We start from the raw sequence: 14,693 nt of genomic DNA, 5'->3' as shown, positions 1-14,693 counted from the left end.
GTATTCCAAAATGATTACCCTTTTCCTTTTTGGGTACAGCTTAGAATTTATCCTTTTTATAATGTAATATGCATCCTGTGGATTTTTCATTTTCACAAATATTATGGATTACTAATTTCAAAAACAAAAAAATGTCCATTACTTTTTTATCTGACAAACAATGCTTCCAAAACCACAACAATATCACAAAAAAGCACACATATCACATATTTGTTTATGTTCATTAAGAGCGCAATAAAATCACAAAAACTAAAAATTTCCCAAAATACTCAGTGTCACTTTGCTCTGGAGTGACAATGAAAAGACTGTTTCTTCCTACACCTCCATGCTTTTTTCTCTCACCTCCATAAGTTTTCAAATTTTCAAAAATGTCCCTTTATAATATTTCAGATTACGTAATTCGGAAGTCATTTTTTAAATTTGTAATTAGCTATCAGATTACATAATCCAGAAGCCATTTTTCAGATGCATGATTATTCTCCGGATTACATAATCCGGAAATCTTATTTAACTTCCGAAGTATGTAATCCGGAAGTCTTTTTTTAAATGAGTTTCCGAATTAAATAATCTGGAAACTACTCTATGAGGGTGACACAAGAAGGACAAAAATATATTTTCATGTTGTGTATGGAGGTGGCAGAAGAAGATATGGAGGTGCAGGAAGAAACAGTCCAATGAAAATGTAACCTCTCAAAAGTTAATTTTGTCAATCCATTTTTCCGATGGGGGTGCAGGAAGCAAAGTGTAAATAGATGCAGTTTCAAATTATGCGGAAGTTGCCCAACACCCTTGAACAAAACTATAAGTGAGAACCTCAACGCCCTTTATTAACCACCTGACCTATCAAAAACTAAAAAGAAGGAAAAAACTATATTATTTGTTTTATAAAATTGGTTTAGATAAATAAATTTATTTAAAATATATAAAAATGTAGTCTAATTTTAATTTGAACATTAATCTATCTACACATGTATATATTTGTAAAAAAAAATCTTTTAGAGGGATTGAATACAAAATTATCTAGTAAATACATTTTTTTAGGAATCTATATTAAGCCTAGTTTTTCCTTTGCGAGTGGCTAGGAACTCATGAGCTTGCAAGCATCAATAATGGCGAAGAGATTCTTGACCTAAGCACCATGAAAACACCCTCTCAACATCTATAGCAATGATTTCAATGCCACCACAAGCATTCTCCTCCATTAACAAGGTTGCATTCAAAATTAATATCAGAATTCAAATAGTATTTTGTAGAAACTATTTATTTGTATGAATGATCCACATGCATGCCCTAGTTAGTGACCACTTTCCCCACCAGTGGGTAGAATATTATTATGTCATGTAGAAGACAAGCACACATGGTGGATTATTTACTGTTTCATCATAGCTTCTCTACCTAAATATTGCAATTCTGTCTCTGCACTATCTGATTAATTAGTCACATGCATCATTTCTCTTCATTTTGATTTTTAAAATTATTTAATAAGTATGAAAATGAAACTTGAATTTCATATCCTTCATATATTAACATGCTATGTCTGCAATATTATGGAGTTTTTAAAAAATATGGTATCTGTGAGGTCCAGAGATTTGATGTAGACCTAAGTCCATATACTTAGTTAAGAATAAATTTTATATTTAAATTATCATACAAGTTTATATGAATAAAATTGATTACTTTATTGTCTGTAAAATTTTATACCCTTACTAAAATTTTGAAGAACAAACATATCATTATTAAGAGAATCTAATGTGATATCCTAATTTAAATTATTAGTGAAACAAGAGAATCTTATTTTTTTTCTTTGTGATTCTTGTATCCAATACTACGATCATCATCATTTGATCTTGAACATAACATATTTCAATCACCATATTATTCAATTTTCTCAATAAATCATATTAGCCAAACAAATCAGTTCATAATTATTATCCTAGTTAGTAAGTTCCTAAATCTTAATATCTAATAAACATCTTACAGTTCATCATGCCCTATTTCCTATTCTTTATTAATCAAATAACTACATAGTAATGATGGACATGCAAGTAAGATAAAAAAAAAAAACTAGAAACATATGACAAGACAATGTTTTTACTCGATAGAAAAAGGTCTTTATTTTTCTTTATTTTCTATCTTTTAGAATTGTATTTCTTAGGATTTAATTTTTGTAAATAGTAAGTTTAAAATAGGTTTCAGTTGGCTCTTCTCAAGCCTAAATGGATGGAAGGAAATAAGGTGCATCATTCAAATTCAAATTGAAGCTACAAACTTTAAATAAGAGATGAGTTAAGAAAGACATGGAAACATGTTCATATGAAAAGCAAAGAAGAACGATTACAAGGAATATTTAAACTATTTTTAAAATTTAAATTTCCTCTAATTTTTTATTTGAGATATTTGGACATGTATTTGAATGGTTTTAGAATTAGAATTTACATTTTTAGTTGAAAATCATTCTAAAGTAATTAGGCTAACATTTTTGGATTATATATATATATAGTTATATGAGAATTTGATATTTTTAAAATTGATTTTCTACTTTGAAATCTTATATATTTGAACTTTTAGGATTCAAATAATGTTTCATTGTTGGAGGTTATCTTGGAGATGAAAATACTTTTTTAAACTCAAATGACACATCTATATATAGTCATCTCGTACATTTGATTTGATATATATGAGAATTTGATATTTAAGCCCTTTTTAAAATTGATTTTCTACTTTGGAATCTTATATTTGAACTTTTAGGATTCAAATAATGTTTTATTTTTGGAGGTTATCTTGAAGATGAAAATACTTTTTTAAACTCAAATGACATCTCTATATGTAGTCATCTAGTACATTTGAGATATATGAGAATTTGATATTTAAGTCATTTTTAAAATTGATTTTCTACTTTGGAATCTTATATTTGAACTTTTAGGATTCAAATAATGTTTCATTCTGGTAGGTTATCTTGAAAATTCAAATGACACATCTATATATAGTCATTTCGTACATTTGAGATATATCAGACTTTGATATTTAAGTCCTCCTTTTTAAAATTGATTTTCTACTTTGGAATTATATTTGAACTTTTAGGATTCAAATAACGTTTCATTCTTGGAGGTTATATTGAAGATGAAAATACTTTTTAAACTCAAATGACACATCTATATATAGTCATCTCGTACATTTGAGATATATGAGAATTTGATATTTAAGCACTTTTTAAAATTGATTGTCTACTTTGGAATCAACTTTTAGGATTCAAATAATGTTTCATTCTTATCTTGAAGATGAAAATACTTTTTTAAACTCAAATGACACATTTATATATAGTCATCTCGTACATTTGAGATATATGAGAATTTGATATTTAAATCCTTTTTAAAATTGATTTTCTACTTTGGAATCTTATATTTGAACTTTTAGTATTAAAATAATGTTTCATTCTTTGAGGTTATGTTGAGGATGAAAATACTTTTTTAAACTCAAATGAGACATCTATATATAGTCATCTCGTACATTTGAAATATATGAGAATTTGATATTTAAGTCCTTTTTAAAATTGATTTTTTACTTTGGAATCTTATATTCGAACTTTTAGGATTCAAGTAATGTTTCATCCGTTATCTTGAAGATGAAAATACTTTTTTAAACTCAAATGATACACCACTTGATGAGTGTATAATTATTTGAGATCATCCCTATGCATACACTCATCATCATCTCACTTTCATCTAGTTAAGTTTTTTCCATTTTTTCTCTTTTAATTTTTGTCTTGAATCTTATTTTATCTTATTCATGTGTTGATTTGTCTATCTTTTTATTTCTTTTCGGTCATACAATGTTAAATTTCATTCCTAGCTTTTTATAATCGATTGTTATGTTCTTATTATTGTCTTGATATTTTCCATTGAATAAAATCTTTTATTCAAGCTTATTGTAACATTACTTTCACAATAAGAAGTGAAGGTCTGTACTAAAATTTTAGTATGATTATGCTTCTTGTATTTTAAGCTTAATGTATAATTGAACTCTATCATAACCACTTTAAGATTTGCATTTGAAATTAGGGTGAGTGAATCGATCTCATTTGATCAACTTATCTCCTATCTTGAGTACATCATCTCACTTGAGTAAACTTGTGTTGGTTGAGTAAGTAGAGCTTTAGTGAAGATATAATTGATCTAATCACTTCATTGCTTGAGCATCCATACAATATTTGAACATCCAAACAATTTTTGAGCGTCCAACATTCAATGGAAAAAGAGTCAACATTAACTTTTGTTGCTGAAGCGTTACACTGTTGATTTCTTGCATTAAACCATAACCTTGCAAAATTCACCTCAAGTTTTTGACTTTTTATCACTAGAACAACCAAGTATAGCTTGAGTTATAAGAGTTTTAGAGGTGAGAGAATTAATTTTCCATCTATCTTGCTTAAAATTAAAGTTATGACTTAAGGGAAAAATATTGTGTCACTTAAATGACAAATGTGGCTATTGAGCAATAGTACTTTATATATGTGCAATAATTATTATAGCTTGAGCAACTCTCAGATGAAAAAAAAAAATATCATAAACAGACAAGATTTATATCATCTAATAATTTTGATACAAAATAATAAATCTATTTTCAATTTTACTTGGGTAGAGAATACCTCATACTATGTTATTACTATTCAACGCCTATAATTAAGCCCATAGTATAAGTTGTAGCTCAATACAAGTTTAAATAGTAACACTTTGACAATTAGGGCATAACATAGGTGAGCTAGTTTTTATGAGCATTTATATAATACAAAGCCATAAAAGGAAAGTAAATTGAATTGAATTTAAAACCATTTTCACAATTTTCCTTGATGAAGCAAATTACCTACTACACATGCAACATAGCTTACTCCAAATTAATCAACATCTTTCAATCTCATTCAATTTGAAAATTACTTTTTAACCAACCTTGCACGCGTTTAAACAAAACTTACTATTAATTCAAGAAATTTTGCTCCTCCCCATTTGCGTCTATTAGTTAAAATAATACTATACATAACTAGGGTTTCAATTTAATCTAATACAATTATTTTATAATGTTAAATTAAGTTTAAATATAAAAGTTAAGAGCAAATTTACTTTTTTTTTTATCAATTTTATCAAAATCCAAATTAAACAACTTGATGATAATGATTATTACTTATTAATTGACCTTTAATTTCAAGTTCGAACGTACTATTCTGCTTTTCTTCGACACAAGTAATATTAGTGCACTTGATTATTTATTCTTTTGGTACCCCAAAGGAAAACAACAATTTTGGTACCCATTGGAGAAATTCAGAATCTAATCATTTTGGAATCCATTGAACGTGATATATTTTCGAAGTGTTCATGGTACTTCTGCTATTGATAGTTTGCATCGTAACGAAGCAAAACAAGGAGAGAAAAAACAGAGAAGATCCTAGATAATGATTACATATCCACAGCATAATATATAGATGCAAATGTTGGAGCAACCAAGAAAATAAAATCTATTGAATTATGATTTTAGTGTCATTTTATTTTTTAATCAGAATTTTTAACTTTTCCGAAGTTAAAAGATTATAATTTTATTCAATTTTTTATTTTATGTTCGTTTTGTTTTATTTTATTTTAATTCCATTGAACTTATATCTAACATTCATTTAAGATAATATCAAGAAATAATTTAATTAATTATACATATTTGCTAAAATTTGAAAATACAATTTAAAAAACAAATAATAATAAAATAATCGAAAGGGCAGACAAAAACATCAAAAAATTATAATTTACTCTATGAAATATAATAGAAGAGATCCTAAGTAGAAAATATAGTTTTATATTCTCTTATAAAGTGTTTCTAACATTATGTTATTAAAAGAATCAAATAAAAACACATCAGTAAAATACAATATAAAAAATAAGTTTAAAAATAGATAAAATGGATAACACATTCACAGTGTATAAATGCTATCCTAAAATCATACTTTGTAGTATGTTTGTAATTTTTTAGGATAATAACTACCTTTAAACTTATATTAAAAGTGAATTTTGATTAATTCTTTTAAATATTTTTTAAAAAAAGTCATGATTTTTTTTAAAATCTTATAAATTTAAATTAAAGAATCTTAAGAATAAGGTTCCTTAAAAAAATTTGATACATCACAACATTCCCACTTGATTTTGAAAAGTCCATAACACTAAATAGTCTTTTTCAGAATTCCAATCCATTTCACTGGGAAGTGGGTGGTAAATTTAGAATTATTGTTGACGAAAACGAAGTGTTTTTTGGGGTATGATTTTTGAAACCAAAATCTGAAAATGTGACACATAATGGTCACGGTTAATTAACAAGAAAACTCTTTTTCTACGCTTCCTAGTTCCAAGTTCCAATCATGATTCATGACGGGAACCTGTGCTGTGTGAAGTGCATACTGAATCTTTTGTCTTCTCTCTGTAGATTAATCTACAAGCTATAACCCCTCTTCACCAGAATTTAGATTAGCCCTTATTATTAATCACAAATCACGTGATATAGCAACATAGCATAGCCCCTTTATTAATTAAGATCCTACATAGAGTACTACTACTTCTACATTGCAACCTAAACAACTCCATCATCATCATCAATTCATCACCATGAAACAACACACCGATTACAACAGCAGCAGCAGCTATGGTTGCAATGATGAAGAGAACATGGTAAATGTTCCTTTCTCTTGGGAACACAAGCCTGGTCTCTCTAAAGTCACTACTCATGGCCTCAATGGCTCTAGCTTGGTGCTCCAGCCTCCTCCCTGTTCATCATCAGATCATAGACACAAAGTGGAGGAATCTCAGATTCTGTGTGCAGTGCAGACCTCCCTCAGAATCAGCTCTTTTAGGATGGAGACTCAGAAGGAAGAAGACCCTTTTGTTGAAGCTTACAAGAAATGCACTCAAAGCCCCTTTATACATCAACAGAGCAGTAGGGTCCAAAAGAACATTAGATCTTGGCCTACCATAAGGAAGTATGTGAACATTCTTTCTTGCAAGCACTCCAATGATGTTTTGTAGTCACAAGGCTGTCTATACAATGATGTTTACAAAGCTTTATCATACCTAGTCAGACAAGATCGGCTACATGAATCACATGATGTCAGGAATGTTATATGCTATGATATCTCTCTGACAGAACTTTCTCCAAAGTCTTTCTTGATGCCATTTAGGCTTTTATTGTTTTGTTTATTGTAATTTTTTTTTTCTGGAGGAGGGGGGTCTTTTTGTAAGTATCATATATGACAATTGGAAGTGTCCTAGTTTTTTTGTATAGAAAAGGATTGCTGGAAATGAAACAAGGAAGCAAGAGCATAGTCCCTTATTAGTTTATAATTTTCTGCAACCTGATTCACACGACACGACTCAAAACAGATTGTCTTTGTCAACCGTGGCCTGCTATGAGCATTTTTATGCATTTGATTCCAACAGAGCGTGCACATATTAGTGGCTGAGTTCTTGTAAACGGTCCAAACCAAAGTCATTAGCCACTGTAGATTTAGAAATTCCACTGTAGCTCTTATTACCCCCAACATGTGATCTTACAGAAATATAATAAAACTATCTCGGTTCAGTGTTGCCTTTTACAACTTTTTGAAGTCTGAAACCATGTATATAGTTTATGGAGACAATTCTGTTCTAGTTAGATAAGCTTGTGTTGTGAGTGATGCAACTCTATAACCACGATTTGAATTTAAAATCATTGATTAATTGGTTCAGCTTTGCGTCTGCTAATCTACACACTCATTGGTCTAGTAGTCTTGTGCAATTTGATGCCTTTTGAAAACAATGTTTTGAGCTAGTCTAGTACATAACAAGTGAGGGATGAGGACAGAGGAGGAACAAGTCAACCATCATGAGTTTGTCTTATACTCTTCTATCTTCTTGCTATTGTCTTCTTCTGAGTGATGTAAAACCCGTGTGAACTTGGTCTTCTTTGCCCAACTCATGTGTCATTATTTTCCAAGTTAATTTCAAACCACAAAACTAAAATTGTCTATGCTTACGTTTTATGTGCTTGTCCATTGTCCATTGAGACTGTGCCATTAGACACTATGTAATGGAAGTGGACCAAAAAAATCTATATATAAATTATGATGGCCTCATCATAGGATAACACTTCCCCTCCACCTCAGGTCCTCAAGCCACATACAAATATATAAGGGTCTTGTCATTATTCCATTAACAAAAAACTGAGAGAATGAGTCAACCAAAGGATCATTCAGCAAGAAAGGTAACCTTCTCATGGGAAAAGAAGCCTGGTGTGTCCAAAGTAACAAGTAAACCTCCTTGTGAAACTCTCATCCCAAAAGAGCAAGAGATTTTGGCCAAGTTGCCACCCCCTCCTTGTACACCAGAAGAAGCCACTCACAAAAACCATGTTCTTAATTTCCAAATTCCACTTCCTCCATGTGCTTTTCAGCCTCCTTACTATAGAACTTCCTCCAAGAGGGGTCTCTGGGTTCAGGACAAAGACCCTTTCCTTGCAGCTTTCAAAGAGTGCACCAAGAATCAGAAAAGTGCCAAGGTGAACAAAAAGTTGATCAAAGATGGAATTGAGTCTAGGGTAAGGAAGAGCATGTCCTTTTTCTCATGTACCCGATCTTGCACTGTTCATGACACCAATTTGCTCAGGATCTCTCATCTAGATGATGATTGATATGTTATAACATCTTTATTTGGTGTTATATCGGGGTGATTCCTGCACAACTTACAAGTCAAAGTATAGTATAATAGATGTGTGAAGAATAATCAAAGTAAGAATATTTCTGCTGCTGTTATGTATGTTTTCTGTTTATGATATGGAGTGTATGATGGTCTGCTGAATCTTGTGCTATTGATAGCCATTGTTGACTAGAAAATCAAAGGAAGTAAATGTATGACTTTGCAAAAAGGCTAGTTATTTTTAAATACTATGTTGTAGGCATACCTTATTTTAAAAATTTATTTAAGAAACTTGTATAGGTGTATTTAATAACCTGCTATGGTTGATTTCACAATTCATATAATTTTGCTTCCGTCTACATAGGAATTGAACAAGTTAGAGAACTTCATTAAAATTGAGGGCTAATCGCTAATCTTAATTACTTCGGAAAAGGTTAGAGAACGTCATAGTGGGCTAATTTTATTTTATGAGAGATATTTCGTTAATTCACTAATAGGTTATTTCTTAAAAGTGGGATAGAACTAAAAATATATAAAGGCATGGTAGAATAACACTTGGCACTAGTAACATGAGTTGATTCTTGAGTGACCAGCATTGTAGATAAACTAAGATTATTGATATATTGATCAAAAGAAGTTATTGGAATGAAAGACCAATTCAGGATAAGAAAAGAAATGTAAAAATTCAAATCATAATTTTTTTTTATAAGTTAGTAACATGAGTTGATTCTTGGAAAGTATTGTAGATGAAGTACAATTACTTATATATTGACCTAAGGAAGTTATTGAAATGAATGAGAAAAACACATGCTAATTCAATGAAAGATCCAAAACTTAACCTATTAGCACAAGTTCTTCTGCAACGTTTTCTGCAACTTCTTCAGCCTCTGCAACATATACTTTCGCGTTCGATTTACAACAATGAATAGACAGAGTTTGAAATTAGGATTGGAAATGAGTGAGGAAGTGTGGTTTGTAGAGAGGGGGTGCGATAAGGAAAAATGGAATGGGTTGCAGGGGTACGTGAAATAAGAACAGGTGGGAAAAGAAAGACAGTGAGATGGGCCGTAAGGATAAAAGAAAAAATGGGCATGTAAAAAGGTGTGTTTGTGCAAAAAAGTATTAGAGAATTATTATGTTTTATTTTTTTTTTCTTTTTCTTTTTTCATACTAAATAATCTTTTTGACTTAATGAACAAATTTGAAGGAATATTTATTTTTTATTTTTCATTTATTATTTTTATTTTTTCACTAAAGTCAGATTTTAAATACTTCTAGAAAATTGGATATTGAGAAGTATCCTTTCCCACTTGGAGAAAGAAGTATCATACATTCAGTTCAGATCAGAAAATTAGAGAAAAATAATGCTAATTTATTATAAAAATTAATAATAAAAAATATTGTAGATAAATTACAATTTAAGCTATTCTAATTTGCTAGACCATATGAAGTTGTTTGAGTCATTCCATATATTGCAATACTATTATAATTCCTTTTACTTTTTAGTCTCATTTTATTTTTTAATCAGAATTTTGAATTTTTCGGAAGGTAAAAAATTCTAATTTTATTCAATTTTTTATTTATTTTATGTTTGTTTTATTTTATTTTATTTTAATTCCATTGAGATCTAACATGTAATATCAAGATAAATTTAATTAGTTAACATTTAAAAATAATACATATTTGCTATTTAAAAATAATACTACACAATTTTTTAGGTTAAAAGATTCTAATTGAACTTATATCTAACCGATAATATCAAAAAATAATTTAGTTAATTAATGTATAAAAATAATACACGAGCATAGAAAATAATATGCTTTGCCTATATATACATTAAAATGAGATTTCTAATAGTGTCTGATTTTCTTCTTCACGTTTTGAAAAGAAAGATGGTGCGTATCTTATTTAGGGTTATAAGTATCTCTATTTTGATGGTTGTTGATTTTTGTGGACGGGTGGATTGGTATTTGGGTTGGTGGATAATGGCGGTTTTTCTTTTTACTACTTGTTGTGGTTGCAGAAAGACGGTAATGAATTGTTTTGAGTTTATACGGGTTTGTACGGGTTAGTTTTGAGTTTGTACGAGTTTGTACGGGTTGTATGGGTTTTTTAGTGGTAGATTTTTTTGTCTCTTTCATTTTATTGATTTGAAAAACTAGATAAATTGATTCATATTATTTAGCTATATATAAGGATTGATAAAAAAAAATAACAACACAGATAAAAAATGAGTTTTCTTTTTTCCTTCGTTTCCTTGCCAATGGCGTTGCAGTTTGAATTTACAATAACTAAGTTTTAATAATTTAGATTTGGTTAATAAAGATTCTATACGGTTTAAAGTAAACCTGCGAATAATTCGTTACATTATTTTTTATAATTTTAATGTTTTTAGATTAAAATTTGAATAATGATATTAATAATTAATAATAATTTATAATTTATTTATTTTATGGGTAAGTTTTATTAAAAATTCATTTTGTCATTGTCTCTCAAAATAGTAATTATGGATAAGGAATGAATTAATGAGTTTATTTAAGTTACTTAAACTTTAATTGTATGAAGCTGAAACATTTTAAATTGTTGTAATAAGTGAGAGAGAGACATTTTCTACTTAGTACATCATGACCCTTTATGTTTTTAAAAAATGTGGGGTCAAAATATTACTATAAAGTATAAAATCTAAAAATATTTGTAGTGTTTAAAAAATTAAATTAAATTTTAAATTTTAGACAAATATTCAACAAAATACAATTATATTTATTTATATAAAACTAATATTTATCTAGTCGAACCTAGAAGCTAAACTACAGGTTAAAAGGTTAAAGTAGGTTACAATAAAAAAAAGTAATTCTAGTATATAAAACAATTTCAGGTTAATACTCCACATTAAATTTAACGACAAAGAATTCATAGCATAATAAAAACTTAATTTAGAAACATTTTTTATTGTAATGAAAAAATAGATACAAAATTATAGAAAATATATACTCTCCAAATTACAATATAAATAGGAAGGGATTCACTAATAATAAATTCTATCATTATTAAATTAATTGCATATAATTGCGTACAATATCATACAATAATTGCGTATAATTTAATTTAATAATTATTATTTCCTTAATAATAGTAACGAACGTGCAGTTTTCTATTCCTATTTTTTTCACAAATGCATTTAAATTTGTAAGAATTAAGAATTAAGAAGAAGGAACAAATCTAGCTAAAATGTTGAAAGAGTCGACAAATGTGATGGTTCTTGGTAAGAGTTTCTATTTGAAGATTTGAAGGAGCAACATGATTTTAATTTTTAATTATATTTCATTGGTATGTCTTTTTGTTAAGATTTAATATATATTCTTTCTCCGTGTATCCAAACCTCTCTTTCTAGGTCCTATACTGTTTCTTTCGGATGCATTTACCTCTCTCCTTGGTTATTCTTTCTTGCTTATTGTCGGGAAAAACCCTCCATGCACAACTTGCGTCTTTACAAATTGGTGATTAAGATGGATCAACTTATGAAGAAGTACAATTTTGATAAGAATAGATTTCAAGAATTGAAGGAGCAACATTTAATTTTTAATTATATTTCATCTGTATGTCTTTTTGGTAAGATTTAATATATATTCTTCCTTCGTGTATCGAAAATTATAGACACTTTCACTCTCCAAATTGCGTACAATATCGTACAATAATTGCATAAAATAATTGTGTATAATTTGATAATTATTATTTCTTAATACTCCCCTCAAGGAATAGATTTCAAGGATGGAAGGAGCAACATGATTTTAATTTTTAATTATATTTCATCTGTATGTCTTTTTGGTAAGATTTAATATATATTCTTCCTCCGTGTATCGAAAATTATAGACACTTTCGCTCTCCAAATTACAGGTAAAGATCCACTTATCATTATTAAATTAATTGCATATAATTTTCTCCGTGTATCGAAAATTATAGACATTTTCACTCTCCAAATTACAGGTAAGGATCCACTAATCATGGATTCTATCATTATTAAATTGACATGGGAACTTTAGCTCTGTAATTATCTTTTTTTATTCTAAATCCTTATATATTCTTAGTTCCCTGCTGTTAGTTGGCGTTGAAGGATTTGTTTTGATCTTCGTGGTTCCTTAAACTTAGAAAGTTGTTGAAGGATTTGTTTTGATCTTTGTGGTTCCTGTCAAGGCACCGGGTATGATTTTAGTATGAAAAAAATGAGTTTGTGGCTTTTATTCATGCAACTGGAAATTTAAGTTAGGAAGTTATATTGTATTTATAGAGTTAGGCTGGATTATATCATTATTAAATTAATTGCATATAATTATTATTTTCTTAATAATAGTGACGAACATGCAGTTTCCTATTCACATTTTTTGGGGAAATGCAGAGAAATTTGTAACACCTCGAAGGAACACATTTAGCCAAAATGTTAGAAGAGTGGAGAAAGGTGATAATTCTTGGTAATAAAGTTTCTTTCTCTACTAAATGAGACTTAATCAAGTGTAGCATTTATTTTCTAGTAATGTATAATGTTGTTGCTTTGTTTTTTATTTATAGGTGATAAGAGCAATTTAAGCAATAGTAAACTCAGTTTCCATACCAAGGATCCTGTTTTTTTATTTATACGTGATAAGAGCAATTTAAGCCATAGTAAATTCAGCCATCAGTTTCCATACAAAAGACCCTAAAATGATGGAATGGTCCCTAAAGATGGAGGAGTTTAAGAAGATGATATAACAAATAAATAAAGCAAAGTCCCATATCCAAAATGGGATGCGTTTTATACTAAATTTTTTGCTAGTGTAGCAAATAATAGTGACGAACATTATAATATTAAACCATTTTACAGGATAGAATAAAATATACTTAAGTTAAGAGATTCATAAAAGAAAAAATTATAGAAAATATGTATAGATAAGATCCACTAATCTATGTATTCTATCTTTATTAAATTAATTGCATATAATTGCGTATAATATCGTAAATATTATATAATAATTACGTATAATAATTACATATAATTTAAATATCAATTTCAAACTTAATCCTATCAAATTTATATTTCTTCATTCACTTGGTAAAGAAGAATTTGAGAAAAAGGAATACATTTAGCTAAAATATTGGAAGAGTCAGGAAAGGTGATCCGTAAAATATGCGTATTTGAAATATGTTAAGGATAAAGGTCAAAAAAAACAAAAGTAAAAAAAAGACATATAATATTAAGTTATTTAATAGGATAGGATGAAATATATTTCAGATTTCTCATTATCATTTTCTCTCTGATTCATTTTTGGTTCACTCTTCGTTCATTGTAATAATGTTTTGTTTTTATGTTTGATAACAATATATTCTTCAGTGTTTGGGTGTATGACAATGAATTTCATATTGCTTTCTCTACGCATCAGGTTTGGTATTTTTTTTTCCCTTGGTTTTTTTTGCAGTTAAGACATGGAACCTCTGTAATTATCTTTTCTTTCCTTCTAAATCTTTATATATTCTTAGTTTCCTTGGTTAAACTTTGTGTTGAAGGATTTGTTTTTATCTTCGCGTCACCAGTCAGTAGGTCCTCCAGTCTCACTACTGCTTTTTTTTAAATATGATTTTAGTATGAAAAAAATAGTTTGCGGCTTTTATTCATGCAGCTGGAAATTTAAGTTAGGAAGTTATATTACATTTCTAAGGTTAGTACTCTGCCAGTTGAGAAGGCTAGTAGAGATGTTTGATAGGAAACACGGAGACCGGATCAAAAACAAATCCTTCAACATCAATATTACATTCGCGGCTGAGGGAGACAGAGAACTTCAACATCTGCGGCTCACCGTGTCGGCCAACGCCCCACTAGATACTGAACTTGCATCTTATGAAACTTCCTAAAAGAGGTTTACATTCCTTTCACAGAGAGCATTCCTTGTCACAAAACTACTATCCTCCCTCCCATCTACCACATAAGAAAAGAATATATAATAAACTCTCCACACTCTCTAATCATTC

The 14,693-nt window shown here is 28.9% G+C and overlaps 1 protein-coding gene and 1 long non-coding RNA gene across 2 annotated transcripts in view; one reads left to right on the top strand and one right to left on the bottom strand.

The window, feature by feature from the left end:
• Positions 1 to 1,140: 1,140 nt before the first annotated feature.
• LOC137816584 (uncharacterized) overlaps positions 1,141 to 14,693 on the bottom strand; it is a 50,154-nt gene continuing 36,601 nt past the window's right edge. Inside the window, exon 3 of the long non-coding RNA XR_016518469.1 lies at positions 1,141 to 1,159. This is a non-coding gene — a long non-coding RNA (uncharacterized LOC137816584). The remainder of the gene's footprint in view (positions 1,160 to 14,693) is intronic.
• LOC137816583 (uncharacterized) lies at positions 8,144 to 8,958 on the top strand. The gene has a single exon (XM_068619782.1). The coding sequence runs from the start codon at positions 8,233 to 8,235 to the stop codon at positions 8,689 to 8,691; it is 459 nt and encodes a 152-aa protein (XP_068475883.1). The 5' UTR covers positions 8,144 to 8,232; the 3' UTR covers positions 8,692 to 8,958.

This window comes from Phaseolus vulgaris, chromosome 1 (genome assembly GCF_051622355.1).
Source record: "Phaseolus vulgaris cultivar YP4 chromosome 1, ASM5162235v1, whole genome shotgun sequence".
NCBI lineage: Eukaryota > Viridiplantae > Streptophyta > Magnoliopsida > Fabales > Fabaceae > Phaseolus > Phaseolus vulgaris.
This window is presented reverse-complemented; position numbering and strand designations above follow the sequence as displayed.

Excerpts from the sequence above, each read along its gene's own strand:
- LOC137816583 (XM_068619782.1), top strand. The coding sequence starts at position 8,233 with ATGAGTCAACCAAAGGATCATTCAGCAAGAAAGGTAACCTTCTCATGG.